A 25,518-nucleotide genomic window follows, 5' to 3' on the forward strand; every position below is an offset into this window, starting at 1 on the left:
AAACACACAGAAACTATGCAGTAAAAAGTCTGCCTCCACTCAAAAATGTGTTTTGAGATTACAAACCACCTCGTTTATCACAGTTTCATTCTTCATTTTATTTTGTTTTGTAGATTAGGGCTGCGACTACTGGTTGTTTTCATTGTTCATTCATCTGTTAATCGATTAACAGTCTAAAATATTCTGAAAACAGTGAACAATTCTCCAGAGCCCAACATGTTCAGCTTGTTCTGCCTGGCCAACATCTCAAAACTCAAACCCTAATCAGAGCTAACAGTGAAGAATCTGAGTTTTTCTGTAATAAATGACATTAACAATGACTCAGTTATCTAAATTGATGACGATGACTAAGTGTCTGGGAAGTCTATGAGAAAAAGACAGATAGCAAAAACAAAAACAGGAAGAAACAGTCAGGGACAAAGATAGAGAAGATATGGATTATTGAATGAATAATCAATAACAGATTAGAAACCTAGTCCACTTGGTTTAGTAAAAACAATATTCTGCCTTGTTTTGATTCACTTGAGACCAAACAAGGAGCAGAAATTAAGGACGACAAAGAGGAATGAAGGCTTCACAGGTGTATTCACACACACACACACACACACACACCTCCTGGGCCTGGGGTTCAGCGTTGTTTGCTGAGGTAACTCGAGCTGCCCTCCTCTCCCAGTAGACCCAGTGAAACCAACAACACCAGCTTTGTTTCCAAGATGCTAAATCCACCCCCATCTCTCACTCTTTCTTTGCTTCCTCCCTTCTTTCTCTTTCTCTCTGCCATGAGTGACAAACTAATTTGTTTGTCAAGTATGTAAGATGTGTGTGCATCTCCAGATTGGATCTTTTTGTCATAGTCTTTTTTATAATCAGCAGATAAAGAGAAAAGTGAGAGGAGGTTGTTGGAGGGAAGAAGACGCAAAACGAATACAAGAGGAGGAGGGAGAGCTCGAGACAAAAGAGAAGGACAGGGGCTTTAAGGAAAAGGAAAAACTAGAAAGTGCTAACGAACAACACTACCAGCCACCAGAAAAGGAAAACAGAATAAAGAAGCACTGATTGCACAACTTACCTGTCTTTTTATGACAGATTGGCCTCAATTGCGCCCCCTGCTGGAATTTACCAGCATTTTCCTAAACTACTGTAAACCCAAAAATGTTTAAGAAAAATTGAATCATGTGTCTGAGGGACTGTACATAAACACATTTTTTATTTATCTATAAAAGGCACAGACCACTTAATAAACTAGCTTTCACTCCAGACCCAGGACAGGTTCATTTGGCTGTGACCTAAAATCAGAGATTAGTGAAATGTTGGATTCTGTGGACATTTCAAATCCTGTCACCAAGTAAATCTTAAAATTAGCTGTCTATTTCATGTTTGGTGCAGTATTCTGTCTCTTTTTATGAAAACAATTTTTACAAGTAAAAAATGGTTGAGTCCAAATTCAGATCATTTTCTAAAAGTTTGCCATCCATAATGTAGAACAACAATAAGAAGAAAACCGCTAAATCTCTTTCCTCTTTCAGTTGGCATTATCACTGTCAACTTAATGATGAATGGATGGGCTGTTTAGTCAAATACTGCATAGCCATAATCTCCAATAATAACAGGATCACACAATCAAAATGTTAAAATGTCAAACATTGTTAGTTCATTTTCCAACATCAGTCTTTACAGTCCCATGGAAATCTTCTGTCGTGTAGAACTTGCAGCATTTCTGTATTTGCTTGTGCTTACTGTGCGTCAAAGTGTTGACAGATTGGCTTTACTTCTCTAGAAGCTGGAATGTGTGGTTAAAGTGGTGAAGCTGGTTTCCTCATTTGTTTATTTTGTCTGTTTGTAATGTGTTTTTCCTTTTGTTACTTCAGTTGGATGTTTGAGCTTCACTCTTTTGTCTGTGCTCACCTTAAATGTCAGTTTAAGGTGTGCACCTGCAAGCATGATTTGTGACACCACTACTTGTTTGGCACCAATCGCATGCAATTCACAAGTGTAGAATGTGGAAACTTAACCTTCTAGGTCACATATGCTGAGAACAAACAGTGAAGAAGGAGACGCTTTGTGTAGAGCAGGTAAAGGGTCCAAAAAACAAACAAAACACCCTTTGTTGAGATGGACTGTGTCTCCTGATCAAACACAGATAGAAACTGCTAATATAAAGACATATGCTGAGTCAGTATGTCCAGTTTATCTTAGTTAAAGTGCAGATATACTTTTGAGTTTATCTTCAAAAAACCTGCTGATAGGTCGCAAGCACCAAACTCGGTGCGGAAATATATACATTTAACGTTTCTTTGCTTAAGGCAAATGCTTAAGGCCACCAGGCGAAAAAGAGCCTATATTCAACAATAAAGAGCAGATTGCTCTTCATTTCGGCATGGATTAAAAAGATGAAATTGCACTAATTTCAGAAAAACGTCGAATTTAGACCCAATAACAAATAAGTTTGTCGCCGTTGGTCACAAATCGTGACAGGCACCAGTAATTATAAAATGTTTAGGTGGGGTTCAACGTAAGACATAAATGGTTATTTGTATGTCGAATTGTTGAATTTTAAAGTTAACGTTAGCCAAAATAAAAACTGACATGCTAACGGTTACTTACCGAATAACGTTCAGGGGGCGAAATCAAACCTAACCGCTGCACTGACCACACATGCGCAGTACCAGTCTCGACGTTTTTTAAAACATAAACCCACAGAACATCACATAATCATTGACTACCATGATTCATTTGTTAGTATTTTGTAAAAAAAAAAAATGCAATAATAAAAAACTCAACAAAGACAAGAATTAGCTAACGTTAGCTAACCCTTTCACTGGATTCTAATAATTACCAATAAAAAAATTACTTGGAATTTTTTAACTTACCCAAAAGACGAAATTAAAGATGAAGAGGGCGTACTTGACGCACAACTCCCAGCTGCTTAGAGCCGTCATCCCTGCTGTGTCTTTTGACGGTGTTGGCCGGTTATTAAACTGTCGAATATCTGGATATCTCTCGCCGTTTGTCAGTTTTTAGGCGCTCGAGCGTGTCGCGGTGGGCTCGGTTCGGTTCGAGAAGTTCCGTCAGTTGTCGGCTGGCTGGAGCCGGACGGACAGAGCGCGCGCTCAACAGATGCTGCTCTGTGTGTCCGCGCGCCTGAGCTGCTGGGAGGAAACAGAGAAGATCAACTGCTCAACACCCACAGAAAAAGAGACAGAAATAGAGAGATTTCTGTCTTTCTTGCTCATCTTTGCTTCTTTTGTCCTTCTTACAGCTAAGAACACATCCTTTGATTAAGAAAAATGTCTAAATTGTGGGCTATTGTGAAAGAAAGAGGCAGAAGAAGGAAAGAAACTATAAATTACATGCAAGTCATGACAATGAAAAATAGCTGTAGGCTATTGCATAGCTATTATGTATTTCAAAGTAATTATGTGTTCCAGCATTAATGAAAAGCATCTTTAAAAACAGGTTCAGGTTTAGGTTGGGATGCATGTTTACCATGTGGGATGAGGTCAGTGTTTAGCATTATGCAACAATAAAAATAAAATACACAAATCAAGAAATCATGCATAAAAAAGTCTGAATGAGATATACTCTCAGTCATAAGAAGGTTGATAAAACACACCCATTGCTCATACAATTCCTCCAAAAAGAATTACAAGGCTGATGCCTGTGTGTGCACATAAAAAGAGCAAATAGTAGAAAAATTGTTCAAAGGAGGAAAAAACACCGTTTAGTTAAGGCTGAATATGTATCAGAAAAGAGGTTATAGTTTCAGAGGCTTCTCCAGCTTGACAAGAAGTCCATTATGGGAAAAACACCAAAATCATGATTTTGGCACGATAAGCATGGTCACATTTTAGAGTTTGAACTTTAAACCTCATTACCAGCCTTCAAAATGCCATAACCATAACCAGTGTGTGTGTGTGTGTGTGTGCGCATGTGTGTGTGTGCTATATTCTCTCTCTCTCTCTGGTAGAAATGTGACTGTTTTTCTTCTTCTGCAGAACAAAGAGGACAGTGTGACCAGTCAGCCCACGACTGTTGTTTGCAGCTGCACACAAACACACACTGACGATGAAGATGCTGATGCTGATGATGCAGGAGTACAGTGCAACACAGCTGATCAGGAAAACAACCGACCACTGCAGCAAGCATCTGAAGTCAAATACAGTGTATGACAGCCTCATATACTGTGTGTCTAAATATGCTTTTTCATATCAATAGTAAAGTCTAACAATACTGTACTCTTCTTAACCAGCCATAGAGTTTGAGTACTTTACGCAATCTTTCATGTGTTTGTATTGCTTTGATACAATAAATTTCTAATGCATCTATTGGAAAAAGTACTCAAAATATTACAGAATAAATATATCCTATTACATCCTATTAGGGTCTCTGTCATTGGTGGAAAATATCTATTTACTCGAGTACTGTACTTGAGTGCAATTTATTTGTAATTTAGTATTTCCATTTCTGCTACGTTGAAGGCCTACTTCCACTTCCCAAAGACAAGTTGTTGGAAAGCCTGTCCACGCCCCCTGCAGGCACTGCTCTTTGATAACTGCTCAGAGGGAATAATAATATCACAAACACAAACACTGCTTACATCCACACAGATAAACTGTAGGCTACACACAATGTGCAGCAGCTAAGTAATAAAACAGCTGTGGACCAAATATCTCTCCTCTGCAGCCTGATTCTGTGATTGGAGTTGAGTCCATATTTGCCACCTCAGCCAGCTAAATTGTGGAGGCCCTTGACTTCCATTTCACAAATATTCTGTGTTTGTACACTGTTATCACTCAGTTAAGTTTGGATTGGACGCATTGGATTTGAGTGTTTTTTAGGGTGCTGTAACAGATCTGGCTGAACTCACTGAAACTATGACATCAGTCTTCAACTAAAACCTTCTGTAAATACAACGGCAGTAAACCATGGTTCAAGGCTAGACTCTCAGCTTGGCCAGGCTGAGGAGGAGGCCTACAGAAGCGGGGACAACAGTTTCTATTACTAATCAGTCTGTGCTGTTGTATGCTGTTGTTTCAGAACCACACACCCCTCTTGGAGACTGATAAACAGCCTCAACAGTACACCTGACACACTCTCACCTGATCCTCAAAAACAGTGTCCTGACCCGACACACTGAAGTGATCGCTGCCACATCTAATTTTAATATATTAACAATAACAGCAACCTCAGTCCACAAACTCAGATGAGTTGGAGCCTCGTTTGTGTGTCTATAGTGTCTCAGTCTTCTTACTGAGCTGCATAAAAGACTGAGTGTCCCTGTGGAAAACAACACTGCCTTCATCTCCCTCATGGTGTGTGTGTGTGTGTGTGTGTGTGTGTGTGTATTTTGGTGTCCAAAACAACTCAGTGTTCATCTCTGCACCCATTTACAAAGCCCCCCTTCAAAGCTGCGGCCACCGCCTCTGTGTCTGTGTGTGTATCTGTCTCTGTGTGTGTGTGTGTGTGTGTGTGTGTGTGTGTCAGAAGGGTCACACAGAGGATGATGAGGCAGAGAAGGAGGATGAAGGATACATCACATTTTCAACATTTTTTCAGGTTTGCATCTACTTGAAATGTATCATAGTAACATTATGATTTATTCATTTAATCATTCAGCAGTAATACACATAAAAATGCTTTTTTTTAATAACATACACCATTAAAGTGGACTGGTGTCTAATGTATGAGAGAAGCTCAGAAGTTAATTGAAACCTTCTTACCAGTAACTTAAAGGGTATATAAGTAATCTAGAGACTACCGCCCTCTAGTGGTATTCTCCAGAAGCTGCAACAACACTGTTCTTATAGAATTAATTCAACCAAAAATACTTTTGTATTATCAAAACAATTGCATCTACACGTTCTCACACATGTGCATGCATTCCAAATCTAAATTCTGCAACATTTCTAGGACTTCACATTGAATTTCAGGACTGAGCACAACGCTGTTGATGTTTTACTGATTTCCGGAACTACTACTTATGAAATCAATCATGTTTGATGAAACACACAGAAAAGATGACTTTTTTGTCACTGTGTTCATGATTAAGCAACCCCAGAGGTCGATTGTAGTATATTTAATACTTAATACATTTGAATTTGATTATTTTTAGGCCAGTCAACCAGTTTTTATTCTGGGCAGTTTGGATGGACTGAGTATTAAACTGGTTGACTCAGGTGCTTTTGGACTCTGGGCATTGCTCATAACGCCTTATCCTCTGCATTACTGCCTTCATGTTTTGTGAAACAAATGAAACTGTAATTTAACCTGAACGTAAATTTAGTAAGAAATCCTCCTGCACGTTGCTCTATAAATCTGACTACATTATTTTGCCAACAAAATAAAGCATAAAAATAGGCGCTTTACCTCCTTATTTTTTACCTGACAGTGTGAAGAAGTCTCCCTCACACAAATAAATTAAAATTAGAAACATTTTTTGTGGCTGGTCCACATTTTCTTGGACTTGTGCGCATTATCTCAGGATCAGGTCCTGGCTCTGACCGCGTCCTGAAATCCTTATATAGTGATTTGAAGTTGCTCTGAAACTCTTCTCACAGATGCTGTCAGATTATGACACAACCCATTATCTGACAGCCAATCAGCAGCGTTCCTCCTCAGTGCGCGGACCAATCAGAGAGTTGTGTGCACTGATGGAGCGAGACAGCTGCGGCTTACCTGCTCAGTACGTGCGGGTGCGGGACGGGACGGGACGAGAAGCACCACCTGCCCGGTTGCGGATGGGAAGCCGCAGGATCACCCGCCTCGCGCCAACGCGGAGGTTGACGTCTTCGACCTGTTGCTAACTCCTCCGCCGGTACCGTCATGGCTCGGACCGGCTCCGGCTCCCTCCTCGCCCGCCGCGACATCAAGCTGGACTCCTTCCTGAAGCGGAACACGGAGCGGACGGTGTACGAGCGGATCCGAGCGTGCGAGCCTTGTGTCGTGATATCGGAGAGCATCAATAAGGTGTACATGCACGTGGTGCTGAGCGACGACCGCGTGTACCTGACCGAGTACCCGCCGCGCACGCTCACCGCAGCCTTCAGCTTCAGGCGCGTGCGGGACATCGAGCTGGTGAGTTTACAGGAGAAGAAAAGTCAGATTCTGCTTTTCAGTTCACAGTTAAAGCTGCTGGAACACGTCGATTAGTCGATCGACAGAAGTTAATCAGTCTCGATTAAGCTTAAAACGTCCATTGAAATTTTTGAGCTCAAGATCCAGTGAGTTGATCACCACATCTTGAGATGAATCAATAATCAAAATAGTTGCCTGTCAATTTTTCTGTGAGCGAAAAACTAATTATCAGGAACTATTTCCATTATTGATTAATTTTTGAAGACATTGTTCACATGAAAACAACAAACATTTTCCAGTTATACAGATATTCTGCTTCTCTTTGTCCTATTTGATTGTAAACAATGGAAAAATGGAAACTGCCAAAAGGCATTTTTCACTATGTTGTGAGATTTTGTTGACTTAATCAAGAAAGTAATCATTGGATGAATTGATGAATTGCTGTTTAGCTCTGACTGTGCACATGGAATCGCCTGCACATCACTGCACTGTGTGCGTAACAGCCCCCTGCTGTTTGATCCCCTGTTAAACTCTTTAGATTACACATCGGTCACTTTGACTTACAGGATTCACTTCACACCTTTTCCGTCTCTTATTAGCATCCGATGATTAAAATTTCCAGCCACGGCTGATTAACCTGTTAATAGACCCTTTCCTCCCTCTGACGGTCTGCACAGTTTTTCAGTGCTGGAATGCCTGGCTCCATATTTTCTGTGTGGCCATTTGATTGAGCACATTATTTGGTGAATATTTGACATAAAGAAGCATAAAACTGAAATAATGAACATTTTAAGATTAGATTTTGACACAGGGAGCCTCTCCATGATCATGTTGATCGGGTGATCCAGCCTCAATCCAGCTGTCACAGACAGTTCACCTGCACCATAGAGCCCTGAGGCATCTTTGCAGCATGTTTTCGTGAAGTGGTCTACCTGTCACCTGATGCTCTGTGTTTTCCTTCACACTAATGGAATATAAAGCGTGATTGACCTGTAGTCAGCTGTTTACATTGTACATTATGACATACAGTATGTATGTTCAGGGCTGCCACTAATGAAAATAAAGCCGCTGAATTGTTTAGGGCTGCAGAAATGGTCAGAAGTTCCAGGGTGACATCTTTAAATGACCTGTCTATCGGACAGTGTAAACAATACAAAACAGGAAATCAATTGACAAAATTTTTGCAATGTTCTGCAGATCAGATAATGGATTAATTGGCTAATCAGTTTCATCTGTATTTACAATCATCTGGGCCATTGATTACCAAAATGACTTGACCGTCCTTTCAGTAATTTTGTATTTTGCCTGTTAAATACCTAAAGTGACAGGAAGTCTAAATGTCTGTTCCACTAGTGTTTAAATCACAGACAAATTGTCAGTATACGATGCTTTGCTCTCAGTGACAACCAGTAAAGACACAAACTAATCAGGAGACCATTTACCTCCTATTATACCAATAACCGAATGATAAGCAGGGATTTAAAACAGATTCAAGATCAACTCTACATGATGTAACCCTACATAACATGCGGTATCTGAAAAGGAAGCTGTGGAGCAGGAGAAGGCTTTAATTACCATCTATCATCTTGTTATGTCACGTAGATCTGAGGTCAAAGGTTTAACTTCTTCCCCACAGAGTTAATCCTGTCTGCATTAAACCGTCAGATTATGGACTGAGTTGCACTGAGTTGCCCTCGCTGCTTCAGCAGGTGTTAAGTTTTTATATTGATACAAGGAGTCAGTGGAAGCAGTCAAAAAATAAAATAAGCACAGTTAAAGCTACATTTAGAAAAAACAGAAAATAGATGAATATATGAAAATCAAAAATTATATATATCTAAATAAATGGAAAAATAAAAAAAAATAATAAGAGGAAATAAATAAATATAAATAAATATAATATGTATAAAAATAAATATATAAAGAAATACAGAAATGTATACTGTCATGAATAAAAAATGTAAATAAATGTAAAAAATAAAGCATCTGAAAAAATAAAGGAAATAGATATTTAACTGAATAAAAAATACAGTGAACCCATTAAATAAAACAAAAAAAAAAGAAATAAAAAGTAAAGAAAAATAGAATTCATTGTTTTTGTATTGCCCTTTCATTCATTCATTTATTTTACTTTAGAAAAATGTGGAAATTTGTGCATCAGTCATATTAGACAACCATCAGACTAAACATTATAAAACAAGTCAGAGCTTTTGTCTTCTTCTCTGTTTCATCTGCAGGTCAATGACCTCCCAGATTTCCTCCGTGGGAAGGACAGGGAGCTCTGCCAGCACATACGGATCACCTATGTCACTGAAAAGCCTGCCAGGAGGGGACGTGATTGGCTGAGGAGAAACCACAGGGCGGGACTTCCTCGTGCAGTCCAGCCCTCTCGCAGAACCAGCCACTGCCCAGTAATAACACACACCCTAGAAGGTAAAGACGAGCTGCTTCGAGGGAAATAAAAGGCTGTTTTAGATTGTCAGGAAACTGAATATAAACGCAAAGACAAAAAGAAATAACGACTAGAAAGACTATCAACCTGTTTACCTGTGGAATGTTCCAAACAGGTGTTTTTGGAGCGTTCCACATCTTTCTCAGTCTTTTGTTGCTCCTGTCTCAACGTGTTTGAAGCGTGATGCTGCATCAAATTCAGAATAAGCAGATATTTACAAAAATCAATGATGAGGTCAAACATTAAATATATTGTCTTTGTGCTGTTTTTAGTTGAGTTTATGGCAGAAAGAATTGTCACATTGTGTTTTATTTATGTTTTACACAGTGTCCCAACTTTTAATAAGCACCCTAACTGCGAATAGTTGAACAGTTGACAAATCAGAGCTGTAAACTGCTCTAATCTCAGTTGATTCAGTTAATAAAAGTTGAAATGTCACTTGCAGTGAAAGCAGTTGCTGTGTGGCTGGTGAAGAGACCTGAGACCTCGAACTGTAACGTTAACCATCCTGTGTCTTTATTTCCCCAACAGGATATCCTGTACACAGGTGAGTATTACACACACACAAACACGTCTCTGGTGTGTCAGGTGATATCCAAGCAGAGTCTGGCTTTAGTTGCTCTTACTTTCTTACTTCACCAAAACACCTCCTGCAGGCTTCAGAGGCCGTTTGAATCCTGCTCCTGTGTGTATAAAGGCAGCTCTGGTCTGGTTCCATTCACAGTATTTACAATAGAAGAGGTGACAAAAGGTGTCACGATGTTCAGGCGGCAGAATCCACGTATCTACTGTCAGGTGTTTCAGGATGCTCTAATCACTCGTAGTTTATTCACAGCGTGTTATCACTTCCCCGTCGCGGCACAGACAGAAAGCACAGCTGCTGGCTCCATGTTGGCTTCTGGTCTTGAGGTTTCTCATTTTGTTGCGTGACGTAATTTTATGTGTCTGATTTTGCATTTTTGCCCTCCAGTCTGTGCAAAGTGTGCCGTGGAGATTCTGTCTGGGAGTCACGGAGACAGACAAACTCTCTGAGCTGTAAAACCTTTACAGCTGCTGTTGTCTATGAGAGAGGGAGAAAGAAGGTGGAGGGTTAAACTTTACCAGCGTTTATATATGTGTTTTAGTCCTCACTGACAGACCAAATGTTTGACAACAAGTAAAATATCATTTTCCACTTTCTGTTGGGAAGCATTGTGTTAAGTGAAAGCAGCCTCAGTCTTTGCGGCTCTGTAATGATCCTCTTCGGTCTCTCAGGTAGCTCATGACTTATTTAATAAAGAGGTGGTAGAGTTACAGACAGGATTAGTGACCTCCAGGGTACCTCTGCTATTTGTGCCTTTTAATAGGGAGTCAGAGTCACTGTAATACCTGTTCACCAGCCTGCCTCAGGTTATCGGGTTATTTGCCAAACTTTTAAAAGGTAAAATATAAATTCCCTGTTTGAGATACGAGTTGTCTTCAAGACAGACAGATCAATGTCAAAATAAGTTTCAATTCTACCTCCTGTAACTTCAAAGAAAGCTCACATTTGCGTAGGAATTTCCATTAAAATCCATTAATCTAAACTTCCTGTGTGATTCACTGGAGAAAAATCCCTTCAGGCAGCATTACATTTGACCAAATATGGATGTAATGAATGAATGAATGAATCAACAGAAAATGAGCTATTTTAATGATCAATTAATCCTACGTTTTCAAGCAGAAATCCCACATATTCTCTGATTCCAGCCCCTTAAATGTGAGGATTTGCTGTTTTTTCAACACATATAACAGTCAATTAAATATCTTTATGTTCTGGACTGTTGGTCAGACAAGAGCAGCAAATTGAATGCATCACTGCAGCTCTTTCTCACAATGTTTTAACATTTCAAGGACCAAATGATTAATCGATAATGAAATTAATTGTTATTTAGTTGCAGGTGTGACATGACTCAGCGCAGGTGGACAAAAAGCCTCGTCTGCATTTCGGCAGCGCTGCAGTGGAGGATTGTGCTTTCTGTGAACACGCTTCTGTGAACATGCTTTAACTGATAGCGTGAGAGTTGCATGTGTGCTACTGTGGCGTCCTGTTTTTCATTTGGTCGCGTCTGGTGGGATTGTGTTCCTCTTTGTCGTGCCTTTAAAGTGAGGAAGAGGAAGGCAGATTTACTGTCGCTGAACACTGAATCGTTGCCTGGTTACAAGACATGCCGCGCTGCTGTAAAACTGATGAGTGTGATGCAAACACTGCCTCATGCTTGTCTGTGTTACCGCTCAAGTGTAGTTCACCCCTGGGACGCCATTATACACACACACATTCAAAGAAGTAATGATCGATCTTCAGGGACATGAATCAGTTCAGTCATTGAATCTTTGTCTTTTCATCATTACTGTGCTGGTTCGCTGTTGGATGGAAAAACTTCTGTGCACGCTCAGTTCAGCTTTGTACAATCAGCACGCCAAATGTTCGTATCTGAACATGGCAGCGACGTCGTGCACTTTGAAGAGAGGGGGCTCCAGTTTTCTAACCTGTCGCTGACATTTTGTTTCACAGTGAAAGGGGGGCAGAGGAGCTCCACCTGTCAGAGCCCACACGTTCTGCCTCCTGTCCGAACCCAGAGGCTCTGGGCCTCCTGAGGATCCCGCACCCTCCCACCCGGCCTCCCTCCACACCACCCTACTCCCCAACCAGCCCCCCCACCTCTCCTCTGTCACCCTCCAATCACAGACTGAACACCCCTGAGCCAGGCCAGGTGAGTGTGATCTTATTTCCCAGCCTGAACGTCAGACAGATCAATCAAATGCTGTAACTTCTTAAAGACACACATCTCTTTTAGCATGTAGCTTAAAGGCAGCCAGCTTAGATTACTTAATTTGACAGGGCAATGTTAATATTAACATTTTATTATCAGGTGATAGACTGGAAAGAGAACTAACCTGCTTCCCAAACAGCTTTTCGTGACTCGTTAAATAAAGGGAGGTGCTTTAATTTCAACATGACGCCCATGTTTGCTCCAAGTTTTTCACATTGATTAGATTTGAGCGGCAAGAAATGCTGATGTGTTGCATTTAATGAAAGTGTACCCCAGTGGTATAACAGTGTAGAAATACAAGAACAGGGCTATGCTGCATTTAATGTCAGTTGCTTTTTCTTGTTTAAGGCAGAGAACACCTTCTTTTAAGGAACCGACAGCTGAGCAGTGATTCAGTATTATTATTACCAACTTTTAGTACAGTAAATTATTAAATTATGTCAGTTTCACATAATTCTGTAATCTAAATTAAAAATTGTAGGCAAATTATAAGTAAAAACTATTAAAATTTGTTGTAAAAGTTTGTATTTTAGATGTGTCATGAGATTTGCATCATGTGAGGCTTAACAGTGGGACTGTGTATTGCATTGGGAAGCAAAATGTGTGCATCAGGCTTGTTTACTGAAGCTCTTTATGTACTTTATGTAATATTGATGTAATGAGGAGTTTAAAGATGTTTATTTTTTCAAACTTGAGTGTTACCCCTCCTGAAAGCCCTTTGTGCATTTGGTTTATTTGGGGATACAGACTGGCATGGATGGTGGATGTGATGCTCTTTGTTCCAGGTGCCGACGAGGATCGGTTCAGTTCTGTCGCGCCTGTTGAGAAGAGCCTGCGTGAACAGCAGAGAGGAGAGGGAGGCCGAGCTGCATCTTTACGCCGTTTCACACACGTCCAGACTTTACCTGCATCTGCAGAGCTCGTGGAACAGTTTCATTATCGTGAGTGATGACGAAGAGACACACGAAGAATACCAATACCTGTCATAGTTCAATCCCATGAAAAGGCTGCTGCCTCTCAGCGTTTACTGACTTCCTGTCTGTGGCTCTCAGCTCCTAGTCCGTTGGTTCTCCGTGAAGATGTAAATCTTGAAAAACCGCTCCCAAATACATGGCTTCATTTTTAAAAAAAGGCTGTGTCCAAGAACAGGTGGCCGCCGTAGCAAACGTTACTCAAACAGGAGGAAATCTGCATGGGTTTGGGACTATTTTCAGTGGCGGATTAATGTACATTTGATTCTCTAGTGTTGTAGTGCTGCCCCCAGGCCAAAGCTGGCCAAACATAAGGTTCATTTCATCGTGTCAATTCCAAAAAATGTGTGTGTGTGTGTGTGTGTTTAGAGGTCCACTCTGTTGTTAGACCCAGTCTACAGAGGCAGGTGCAGAGCTTCGTCTGACTCCCCTCCTGGAAAGAGACTTCCTGCCATCAGGTAACTGAACTCTGTTGTAACACAGTAGAGGACAGAGGCAGAATCATTAATGATGACCTGCTGTGTGTGTGTGTGTGTGTGTGTGTGTGTGTGTGTGTGTGTGTGCAGCTGGGAGCGGACAGCACACCTCTTTGCGCAGCTGAGCTCTGAGCTCCTGCAGGAGGGCATCAGCGTGGAGAGTCTCTACCTGCTGCTGCAGGAGCTGAGAACCGCTGCTCACCGTAACGTCGCCCTGCGCAGACTCTTCTGGAGGGTGAGGTGTTCATTATTCAGCCCTTACCTCAGTCTCAGAACCCAGCTATCAAAGGGTGATTTAGCCTCAGGGGGCTAACAGCCAGTGTTTCAGGGCTTCATTATAACTGAATAATAAATATCCAGGCAGAGACTTCCTTTTCCATGTGCCCGTCATTGGTTATGTCAAAACTTTTTGGCTAATCTCTTTATACAGATATCTGTATATGAATGCAGATAAATTAGAAAGTTGGTTAAAAGCTAAATCTTTATCAGTTAAGTAACTTGTAAATAGTGTGTATCCTGTAGAAATACAATAAATGTCTCTGAGAGGTAGAAAATAGCAGAAAATGGAAGTTAAGTACAAGCACAGTTGGAAATTGAGCTCAATTGTAAGTTTAACCTTAAAGTCAAGTGGTCACTGTCATTAATCAGCTTTTTTAAAAAGTGAGAACCAAACAGAATTTCCTCGCTCTGGTCCTCACACATGCAGACCAAAGCCGGGATAGACCTGAAAGTGGTTTCTCTGCTTTGTTCTGTGTGTTTCAGTCCGGTGAGGTTTGTGTCTTCCTGGTTCAGACTCTGGAGGAATCTCTCCACGGCTGTCAGAGCCTCAGCGGAGTCTACACGGCAGATCAGCTACTGTAAGCTCCAGTGTGTGTGTGTATGTGTGTGTGCGTGTAAGCTGATTGCTGTTTTTACACAACACACTTATGGCTGTTGAGGAAAGCCGGCTTTAAAACACCGTTATATTTTCATGAGCTCTGTATCTGCTGACAGTACTTTTCATGCAGTAATACTCCTCCAGAATCTTGTCTGTGAAATACAGATTTAGCAATAATAATAATAAACTTTATTTGTATAGCACTTTTCATACAGGAAATGCAGCTCTAAGTACATTGCAACAAAGAAATCATGTGCACCAAGTGCTTCACATAGAAGAGAAAGAACGGATGTAAAAACAGTGATTAAAAAAGAACGTAAGAAAAGATGGAGAATAAAACCCACTTAATAATGATAAAAGTAAGATAGAATAAGGATGAAAGTAAAACTACTGAATAATGGTAATAAAGTTTTGTTAAAAATAGAGAACGTAGAATGCAAAAAAAACAAGTAAAATACAACAAGTGAAGAGAGAATCTGTAGCTTTCTGCCCTGATATCTGTAGGTAGTGTGTTGCATGACCCATATTATATGGAATATTGCTTTATTTGGTGTCACCTTCATCAAGTGTCCGAGTCCAGTTTATGGCATGTTGGGTTTTAATAACGTCAGAAGAAGAGGAAAAAAAATATTTCATGGGAAGTTCAATTTTGATTTTGCAGTTATTATCACAAATAAAGCATTTTCATTTAAATTTGTCATATAAAATGGATTTCTGGCTGGCTGCAGGACACAGGAATGTAAAACACTGCAGCATGCTTCAGAAATGTCCTGCAGTAATGGAAGAGTTTGCATGATTTGTAGGAAAAATGGCTTGTTGACAGCAGCTCCATCCTTCTGTTCAGACTGAGCACCCTCGTCGTCCAGACGCTCGCCGTCATGTTCAGAGAGACGGAGGTGGAACCAGCCAGACTCAACCTGCTCTCTGCCAAAAAGTAAACATCCCGCCTGCCTTCTGCCTGTCTGAATACCTTTAAAACTCTCACTGATGAAGCTCGTTTCTGCCCTTTAAAGGTGATTTTCTTTATTTGTCTCCCTGCAGAGGTGCCCTGGCCTCCAGAATGCTGCTTGCCTTGATTTGTGATCCAGAGCTACAAACACAAAACCAAGGATCTCCAATAGACCGAGAGGTGAGCTGCGCTCGTCTCACATTAATATTATCATGTTATAAATCTGTTCTTCATGTAACAGTTCTCTGTCTCTGTGATCAGGCCTTACTGGCTGAGTATCTGGACGCTGCCTGCTCTTTGCTGTTCGAGCTGCTGCTTTTAGGCCACAACGTGAGTTATGACAGAAAATAAATACAAGATTATACATGATTCTAATAAATGATTAGTCACCAGGTGAATCGTCAGAGTGTCTGAATCCAAGTTAATGGTAATGGTGTTGGTCTTTTCTGCGGGATAATTGCAGGGTGTGCTGCTGAATATACATGCTGTAGATAATGGTTGATATCTGGACACTGTAACACATCTTCTTTAAACTAGTGGAATGAAAACATCCAAAATGCACCTTTACACCTTTAAACACACTTCCGGATTCAGCCAGTGACATTTTGTTGAAATTTTCTGTGTTTTAGGCCAGCAGATGTTCCCCTGCTGACAACTTCCTGTCTGTTGGCTGGATCCTCCGAGTCCTGCAGCCTCATCCTCACCTGGTAAGCTTCCTCACCGCAACTCTGTTCAGTTGAGATCCCCTCGAGGATCAGTAACAGGGCCGATCCAGGCATTGAGCTAACATAAACCTGGTCAAATACCAATCCTTTCTTTGTTGTACTCTGCTGTTTTGTCCACCTCAGCCTACCAGTGCTAGTTTAGCTCACTTCAGCACAGAGACACTAGCGCAGATGGCACTGTAAGGAATGCACTTTAAAGTGTTCGATGTCTAAAAACAAAGTTCAGCACTTTGCTCTCCTCGTCTCTCTGCAGACGTCCTTCATTGGTCACCAGGCCCAGCAGGTGGTGCTGGTTTTGTCAGACCTGCAGGAGCCGTTCCTGAGTCCCGCTCAGTCTGTTCTGCTGTTCCAGCGCTGTCGCCTCCTGCTGGCCTGCCTGCAGTACAACAACCAGCTGGCACAGCACCTCCGAGCCCACTTCAGGGAGGAGTTCAGGTTTGTGCTGCTGCACGATTCAGGACAGGCTTGTTGAGATGTTGAGTATTTGAAGGATCGTTGTTCATTCCCTTCAGGTACTTTGTGAAGCTGTCGTGTGCTGAGGAGAAGCTGCCGCCTCACCACCCGATCAGCCAGCCCACTCTACGGCTGGTCGGGCAGATCCTGACCCTGCTCAGATGATGGCACACAAACACACCTGCTCATACCTGGAAATAGGACTGTGACGGCATGTGCCTTTACTGAGGTCCGAGTGCCGTTGTACTTTGAGCTGCATACTGATTTTTTTCCCCCCAGCTTTCATGAGCGTTGATGTACCAGGTTCTTGTACTGAAGGACTTCTGCATGTGAATAAAACCAGTTCTCATGTCTGAATGAACATTTCGTTGAATGAGCTTCTGCTGTTTTGTTTGTTTTGGTTCTGGTTGGCCCCCAGAGAGGACAAACCAGACCAAAAAACACCCTCTCCCGCAGCTCTCTGTGAGGCTAAATGCTAACATCGGCGTGCAAACATGTTCACAAAGACAATGCTAGCATGCTGACGCCCCCAAGCATCACTTGTGGTGCCAGAGAAAAGGTCACTAAATTAATTGTGTGTCTTTGTCTGTGGCCGTTTTAACACTTGGCTCTATGTTGACAGACAACCTTTGATCAAAGCTGCACTTTGTCAGTCTCAGCCTAACCTAAGCTCAGCTGTGTTTTGTGTGCATTACTTAGCATAGCTAAAGCTGCACGTCTTGACTATCTTGTTCCTAAGTTTTGTTCTGCATTTAGTTTGTTGTGTATTGTTTCCTGACAAAGACCAAGTAAAATGGTTGTCACCATCCTGAAATTAAAAATGAGCAGAGCTGTTGCACCTTATTACCACTTATTGTTAACATGCTAACAGATTTGCAGTTAATATTCTGATTACTGTAGATTTTAAGTTAAAACAGTTATTCTGCTTTCATGTAAGTTGCCAGGTGTGTGTACTGTATATTTAACAAAGGCACAATATACCAGTAAGTATGGCTGGTATTAATACTGCATATCCAGCTTTTGTAATGTTAAGATTCTCCACAGTGATTCCAACATAAAATGGGCTTTTAATATGTACATGGCAGGTACAAATACTTGAGTTTGCTAGTAGGCCATTATTGATCACTTTGGTCCAGTTTGGTGTTTGCTCTACATCAGAACACCAGGCGGTCTGGATGGTCAACACGGTTGTTGACAGAGAAAAACTGGTCAACAATGAGCTTTTAATTTCCATTTTATTTGCAGTTAATTTCATAAAATGTTTCTGCTTGTAAACTGAAAAGCTGCACTCATACATGTTAGTTCATTATAATTAATTAGGAGTATAATCAGGCTAGAAAACACAGTCAGTATCTGGTCCATCAATTCTGAAGAATATGAATCTTAATCACAACATCCACTCTTTGCACACTGGCAACAGAACAACAGCAGCTACAAAGAGCTTAAACAATACTTTTCTTTAAGTAACACCTGTCATTACCTCAGCTCTGAATCAACGCCCCCGTCTCATGTGTTGGGAACAACTCGGATAAGCTACATCTGAAGTACAACTTGCAGGTCTGTGTCGCTAGCATGTGTTGCTAGCAGGTCAGGATATCTAAAACGTCACTGTTCTGACAGCCTTTGCGGTCAGTTAGCCAGCTGTGCTAGCTAACAAAACTATAGCTGTATTCATCCTTAAACTGTTACAGTGAATTAATTATCTGTTTTTGTAAGAAAACAGAAAAATGGTGGTTTAAAAGTTAGCTACCATTAGCAGCTAATCTTCTGAGTAAGGCTGCGTATAGTTTGACATTTTGTCTGTACATACAATACGATGATAATTTTGGTTCCAATACCAAAACAATACTTCTACAAAAGGCCCTTTTTCAGATAACAAAGGAAGCCAAATGTCTGAACATTAAATTCAACACAACAAATCAAAGAACTATACAAACTATAATATGGTCAGACATTCAATGCTAGCTTTCGCTAAACTACCAATACTGCTCTCCTAGGCTTATTGTATAATAAGCTAATTTAATCAACCCAAGCACAATCTGTTCTTTGTTCTTTTGGCATTTTTCTGCACTTGCTGTAAACGATTTCAGCATCCACAGTTTTCTGACATGATCTTGCATTAATATTGCTGTTACATGTAGCAACACCTTCAAAGCTGAAGCTTGCAGATATTCAAACTAAAAACTGAACAATGACACAAAACAATGAAACTCCGGGTCAATGCAATCAGGACCCAGTACACCATGTGGTAGATTACACAAAATTATCTCACAACAATCTGTTCTCCAGCAGTGACTCCTGGGATATTTCTACGGATGTAATCATTCACATCCTGGCTTTGGGAGTCCAGCTGGAGTACAGGTGATGATGTAGAAACGCTAAGATCTTCCTCCAGGAGTCTTCCTGAGCGTCTGAGTGGGGTTTGGTTTGTCCTCCCCACAGCAGTATTGCTGAAACACACAGTGTTACAAATCAGAGACACTTCAGCGACACAGTCTGTTACGACCATAAAACAAAATGAACACAGCTGGAGGATCTGAACAGATAAGAAATTCATATCAGACGATATATCAGGGATTTTTTTACTCTTAATTATTACTGGTGGAGCTCCACTTAATGTTCTTCACAAATAGTGACCTGTCAGAGTTGACTATTCTACCAAGAAACAAAAATATACATTATTTCAACACATCACTCAAACTATGATGCTACTCATATTTTACTGTTTGTTTTACTGCCTTTGTAATAGTTCTCTAATTTAAAAAAATGCTGCAACCATTACTTTCTTTGCCTTTTTCACCTCATCATATAGTCATCAAATTCTATTAAAATTAAGGTTTACAATCCACTAAAGTTAGTGCAGTTTTACTGTTTTACCAGAGAGTAAAAGCCACAAGCTTCTACTCCGAGAGACCAATTTACTCTAATAAATATCCATTAAATCCTCATGTTTCGGTTGCATTCTGAGCCGCATGCCAACAAAACTGGTCCCGGACCACTAAAAGCTAAGGATGAGCTGCCACTCCTCTGATCTCTTATACGATAAAGTGTTTTCAATTCTTCCAATCATGCAATTCTGATTATAGTGCAAGAAACTGTGGAGGTTGATAAGCTAAGCAAGTAAATCCTGATAGGGTTTATGGCTCTTTTACATCCACACTCTGGTGGCTGGACAGAAGCGGTACATTAATGTTACTTTTCCCCAAATCCTGTGTCATAACCAATTTTAAGTGCCGACAAAATAAATAGAAAACAAAGCCTGTGTGACCCTGAATGAGCACAACTCACCTCTGGTTTTTTTTAGATCTATTGTTAAATTAGTAGCCCTGAAGTGGGGTGAGAAAGGCGGCTCTATCAGATGTCCAGTACCGGGGTACTCCAGTCGGGTCAGCAGGTGGCCCTTCCCTGCTGCATTCATCTTCTGGGCAATCTGAGGTCAAAGGTCGAGTAGGAACAGCAGAAACTGAGTTTATGCCTCTGGTGATGGGTGGACACCATATTTCTTTGTACAAGGGTAACTGAGTTATTAGATTTGACATGAGATTTTAAATTTATCAGCCCCACAAGCTCAAACTCAGCCAAAACTGCTAATTAGCTGGATCATGGCCAGAAGGAAACGGGCATTTAATCACATCTGGAAATGAGCATGACTTCAATTTAAGGTATGAATAAAGGTTCCTTCACTTCTCTTCAAATGCTGATAAGGGCTATTGATTACACTTACTATCGATTGCCAGTATTTATATTTATATATACTTTATCGATTTGTTCATCAGACAATTAACCGGCATCTATGTTGACAACATATTAGTTGTTGAAACCATTTTTTCAGGCAAAAAATGCCAAATACTCATTGGTTTCAAATTGTGAGTATTTGCTGATTTTCTTTGCCATATATGATTGTAAATGTAATTCACTTTTTATTAATTTTCAACAAGAAAAAAACCCCCACATACCAACCATACGCAGGTCGAACAAAGCTCAAACAGAGCCTCTTAAAAAAAAAAACCCACAGAGGGAGTCTGACAGAGACGATAGACCTACACCAATATGAATATTTGCATACAAATGATGACTGGTGACAGAGGTTAGCTTAAGGGTGCAACCCACAGTTGTATCAAGACGCTGCAGTATAAAGTATATGTTTGAGTTTTGAATGAATTCTGAATACTTCACCTTCAGCTCAGGGCATTTATCACATAACATCACATTTATCAGTAATCAGCAAATTCACAGATAATCAAAACAATGTTACAGTGCGATTATTTGTGTGTGTACTCACCTTTTCAGCACTCTCCACTGCGGGCAAGTTCTGATCATCATGGCCGTTGACCAGCAGCATGGGACAGTTTATTTTCCCCACCTCACAGAGAAACAATGCAAGTGTTTTTTCTTTAAGGCCTGATTTTAATCACACAAGCAGAACAACATGCTTGATTCGTGTAGGTGCGGCAGAAAAGAACAAGAGCAAGTAGTGGAGAACAGACGGAAAGGTGTGGTGTTTAATTAATACCCTCTCAGCCAGTCATATCACTGGGTTCATGGTTCTGAAACAGCTGAGCCAATTACAGTGAAGCATGATAACAACAAATCAACCAATAAGACACAGCACCATAAATCTGCAGCCTCAGACACAAAGATGAATACATCTTCTAATGTTAAACTTGTTTTGAACAATTATCAAACATCCCTTTATTAGCCCAACAAGCAGTAATTTCATACTCACATCTACTCGAATGAGAACAGCACATAGACAATATATTTAATGTTTGATCTCATCAGCTTCATTGATTTTTGTAAATATCTGCTTATTCTGAATCTGATGCAGCAACACGTTTCAAACGAGTTGGGACAGGAGCAACAAAAGACTGGGAAAGATGTGGAACGCTCCAAAAATACCTGTTTGGAACATTCCACAGGTAAACAGGTACGTTTTCTACAACGTCCTGAGAATCAGAGTTGCAGCTCAGCAGAACCTCTGTCTGCTCCTGATACTTATGGATCAATTCCACAACAAACAAGTCACCATTTAAAGCACATTTTATCCCTAATAACAGCAAACCAATATATAGTCTCATCCTTGTGTGTCATTAGTGCAACATGTACTTACATCCACTTCGTTTGAGGGATCTTGTAGAAGTACTTGAGCCATGTCTCGCCATATAAGATGGTTGTTCTCATCCATACGGATCTTTTCAGGATGCCTGCCATCACAAGTAACTGTTCACATCAGTCCAACCGTGAAACTTTGTGTAAGATATTAATGGTATTGACAGAAGAGAATACCTACCTGACCAACCCTTGACCCAATCCTTTGATGCTGTTTCCAGGTGGAGAAAGGTGGACCCCGCTGATGCAGACACAACAAAAAGGCTGGAATACAACACAATGACACACCCTCAGACACCAGGTCTCTATGCGGGTCTCCGGGTGTGCTATCAGAGATGCTCATATTCACAGCTAAAGAAAAAGCAACCCCAAGATGTATATGCATTTGATACTTGCCTTGATAACGGTGCTCTCAGCTGCGAAAAATATGGTCAAAATCGAGCCAAGGGAAAGACCAAAAATTCCGATTCTGTCTGGGATCACTTGAGGGTGGTCCCTGAGGATGTTAAAGGCCGTCTGTGCAGAAGTAGATGACGGGAAATAAAAACAAAGAATAAAAACGGTGCGGTAAAAAACGGTAAAAACAGGTGCGTCTGCAAGTTCTATTAATCCAAAAATCCGTCTTTGTAAGGTTGTTGTTGTACCAGCTATTTGAAAATTTGTCTTCCATCGCTTTTCAGAGGGACCATAGGCCTCTCTCTATACAGAGTACGCCAAGTTTGGGCTCTTGTACTTGTACTTTGAACTTGAAACTGTGGGGACAGGAGGCTGCAGTACGATCAAGGTCCACAAACAATGTCACTCACAGCGAGATGTGATCCGTGAAGTTATCCGATGTTGTCGTCCATTAAAAACTTGAACTATAAGTTGACCTCCAGACAAGCTAATGTTGCAGCAACAAATGTTAAATTCAATCTCTGAGACCAAAAGTTGTTTTCCAGAAGGAATTATATCATTTATCAAAATACTAACTGTAGTATTTTTGCCTGAAAAAATATCCAGACTTAACAAAGTGACATAATAGCAGTAGGCAAACAGTGGCAACGCAGCAAGCAAAGGGAAGCCGTAAAGTAAACACAGTAAAAGAGTCTGTGCCCACAAACAGTGTTTTAAGACAAGATAAGATAAGATAAAGCACCTGATGTCCTTCACACAGAATGCAGAAACTGGGATAATAAAATAACACAAACCTCAAAATAGCTGAACTCTAGACCTGTTAAGTCCTGCCCATCAGGGGATAAGTACTTCAGCGTCAAAGAAGCAAAACCATGAGACGCCAGCAAGGAAGAACGATACTCAGACAGCCCTCCACTGCCCCCCCAGATATCCAGCAGCCCAGGGAAGGGTCCTGGACCTGAGGCAACAGATTTTAAAGATACCGATCATTAATCATGCCAAAATCAAACCAAAGAGTGTCAGTGAATATCTTAAAAATCTTGCACCTGGAGGTATAAAGAGGGTCCCTTGCAGTCCTTTCTCTCTGATATCGATCCTCTGGACTCCTGGAGAAATGTACCACCTCTCTACGAGCACCGAGGTCAGAGGAGGCTGCTCCCTGAAGCCCTCGGCTATGTGACCATCGTGCACTGAGATGTTGACCACCATGGGGCTGCAGACGTCCCTCTTCCTTAACCTGACCAGTAAAGAAAAGGCCAAACTTCACCAAGTGACAAACTGTAGCGTCTGCTGTAGTTAACCGATTAATAAGCGCTTGGATATTTTAAACTAACCGAACCAACGACTCTCTACAGAGCATTTGATTTTTTTTGAAGCTGCAGATGTCAATTTGTGTAATGGGTCAAGTTTTCCTGCACGTCAATTGAACAAAACCCACCTAGTTTATGTATGTAATTAACCATGTGAGCCCAATCAGCTTCAGGAGGTTGTAAAAGGTGTTTTTCCCTATTTTCTGACGAGGGTTGTCAACAAGAAAGAATTAAGAGATCCACTGCGAGGACAGAGAATCTTGTGCACAGCTGTGTGTAATAAGACCATTAATGACTACAGAGGTAAATAAGTTGTGATATTATCATCTGCAGCTCTGTATTACCTGAGGCCTTCGCGGCTGCCTGGGACAGTGCGCATACTCCACAACAGACCCATGGCTTCTTTCCCTGTGTACGTGCCCCCTAAACTCAAATCCTCTGCAACTACAAAAGCAGTAAAACGTCAACATCAGGGAAACAAAATGAAGAGCACGTCCAACAAGCAAATTGGCTGTAAAGTCGAGGACAGACAGCAAGCTCATGTGGTAGTTTTGTGTTGAGCTTGTCCTCACTGCTCACAGTATCTCGGGCATCCTCTGATTGAGGAGAGTGTGACACACAGGAAGCCCACCCACCAGACACCATTCCTCTGTGATCGCTGATGTAGTGCCCGTAGGCCTCCCAGTAGTTCTTATCCTCGGAGTGGTGGAGGGAGTGAAGTGTGACAGGTGATCCTGGAGGCAGGTTCTCCACCACCACCTTGAACTCCTCGTCGACCAGAGCCCGAGAGGGGACGACAGAGAGGATCGGAGGAGCGGTCTGGGACATGGTCGTTATTCGTCTGTGGAGAGATGTAAACACATGCATGAGGTACAAGTTCATCGAGGTGGAAACAAGGAAGAGGAATGTCCTCAGCTTTTAAACGTGGCTGAATGATTGATGATTGCCAACCATTAAACCAGTGGACCTCAAACTGGGAGGGCATAGAGCCACTCAGAGGAGGAAACATATAGAGTGAAACAAAATTGAATCAGTATGATTTAATGATTTAAGCTGGTTTCTGGAGCGTTCTCTGTAGTACCTACCTGAGCCAGGTATAGCCAAATACTTGAGATACTTGCAGCTGTTGTATAGCAAAGTGCACTGACCCCAACGTTAGGTTGACTGAAACTTCACCTCAGGCTTTGCATTTTATCTCGACGAGGAGACATGAACAGTAAGCACTGTCTCGGTAACGCTGCCACAGCCGAAACACAGCGATAATGACTTACCAAAGTAAAAAAAAACGGGTCCTTTCACGTTCCGTTGCGTTCACGTCCGATCAGTGTAAAATCCTCTCTCTACGTCAGCTTTCAGAGATGAGGGTAAGTTGTAAACAAAAAAAACCCGCTCAAAACAATCCTGTTAAAACTCAACTCAACTCAACTCAACATTCACAAACTGTAAAGCGAGTCGGTTTCTTTTAGTCCAGGTACCAAATCCGATGTTTTTGCTTCTGCGTCACTCGCACAGTGCTGAGATTCAAAGTCCAACTGATGCGTTTTTTGCACCGGAAACAGCGTAAAAAGCAGCATCGGACGGACTCGGAATTTTGCCTTTCCGGGAGAAATCAGCAGTGTGTATTGTGAGTGTCATAAATATTTGGAATTTCATATTCTGTCTTGCAACATCACCGTACGGAGTATCATGTTGTTATTGTGGCCCAATTTGTGATTATATGGCGGAAGCTCTGAGAGGGACAGAAAGAGACTTCATAAGATGATCAGGAGAGCTGGCTCTGTCCTCGACTGCCCTCTGAACACCACTGAGGCTGTAAGTGAGAGGAGGATGTTAGTCAAGCTGACATCGATCACGGACAACCCCTCCCACCCCCTGCATGACACAGTGGGAGCCCTTAGCAGCTCATTTGGTGACAGACTGTTGCATCCACCCTG

The 25,518-nt window shown here is 41.3% G+C and overlaps 2 protein-coding genes across 3 annotated transcripts; one reads left to right on the forward strand and one right to left on the reverse strand.

The window, feature by feature from the left end:
• Positions 1-6,734: 6,734 nt before the first annotated feature.
• Positions 6,735-17,215, forward strand: c22h12orf56 (chromosome 22 C12orf56 homolog). Its single transcript, XM_041964303.1, has 14 exons — positions 6,735-7,074; positions 9,312-9,507; positions 10,058-10,073; positions 12,060-12,258; positions 13,104-13,259; positions 13,659-13,747; positions 13,856-14,000; positions 14,528-14,622; positions 15,487-15,576; positions 15,684-15,784; positions 15,833-15,921; positions 16,221-16,298; positions 16,570-16,751; positions 16,829-17,215. The coding sequence occupies exons 1-14, from the start codon at positions 6,823-6,825 to the stop codon at positions 16,932-16,934; spliced, it is 1,794 nt and encodes a 597-aa protein (XP_041820237.1). The 5' UTR covers positions 6,735-6,822; the 3' UTR covers positions 16,935-17,215.
• Positions 17,216-17,995: 780 nt separating this feature from the next.
• Positions 17,996-24,835, reverse strand: LOC121625616 (bile acid-CoA:amino acid N-acyltransferase-like). Of its 2 annotated transcripts, none has more exons than XM_041963768.1 (11): positions 24,670-24,835; positions 24,220-24,425; positions 23,929-24,028; positions 23,321-23,511; positions 23,069-23,232; positions 22,275-22,394; positions 22,060-22,142; positions 21,880-21,973; positions 21,052-21,132; positions 20,058-20,199; positions 17,996-19,219 (listed from the first exon to the last, which is right to left on the reverse strand). In XM_041963768.1, the coding sequence occupies exons 2-11, from the start codon at positions 24,410-24,412 to the stop codon at positions 19,095-19,097; spliced, it is 1,293 nt and encodes a 430-aa protein (XP_041819702.1). In that variant the 5' UTR covers positions 24,413-24,425; positions 24,670-24,835; the 3' UTR covers positions 17,996-19,094. The 2 variants fall into 2 exon arrangements, with proteins under 2 accessions (XP_041819702.1, XP_041819703.1); XM_041963769.1 differs by having other exon boundaries at positions 24,733-24,834.
• Between the last annotated feature and the right edge of the window lie 683 nt (positions 24,836-25,518).

This window comes from Chelmon rostratus, chromosome 22, assembly GCF_017976325.1.
Source record: "Chelmon rostratus isolate fCheRos1 chromosome 22, fCheRos1.pri, whole genome shotgun sequence".
Taxonomy (NCBI): domain Eukaryota; kingdom Metazoa; phylum Chordata; class Actinopteri; order Chaetodontiformes; family Chaetodontidae; genus Chelmon; species Chelmon rostratus.

Bases quoted from the DNA above. Each gene is read 5' to 3' on its own strand.
- LOC121625616 (XM_041963768.1), bottom strand. From the start codon at position 24,412: ATGTCCCAGACCGCTCCTCCGATCCTCTCTGTCGTCCCCTCTCGGGCT. The intron at 23,233-23,320 runs GTGCAAGATTTT...CTGTTGCCTCAG, and splicing joins GACCCTCTTTATACCTCCAG to GTCCAGGACCCTTCCCTGGG. The intron at 20,200-21,051 runs GTGAGTACACAC...CTTTGACCTCAG, and splicing joins CAGTGGAGAGTGCTGAAAAG to ATTGCCCAGAAGATGAATGC.
- c22h12orf56 (XM_041964303.1), top strand. From the start codon at position 6,823: ATGGCTCGGACCGGCTCCGGCTCCCTCCTCGCCCGCCGCGACATCAAG. The intron at 15,577-15,683 runs GTAAACATCCCG...GTCTCCCTGCAG, and splicing joins AACCTGCTCTCTGCCAAAAA to AGGTGCCCTGGCCTCCAGAA. The intron at 15,922-16,220 runs GTGAGTTATGAC...TCTGTGTTTTAG, and splicing joins TGCTGCTTTTAGGCCACAAC to GCCAGCAGATGTTCCCCTGC.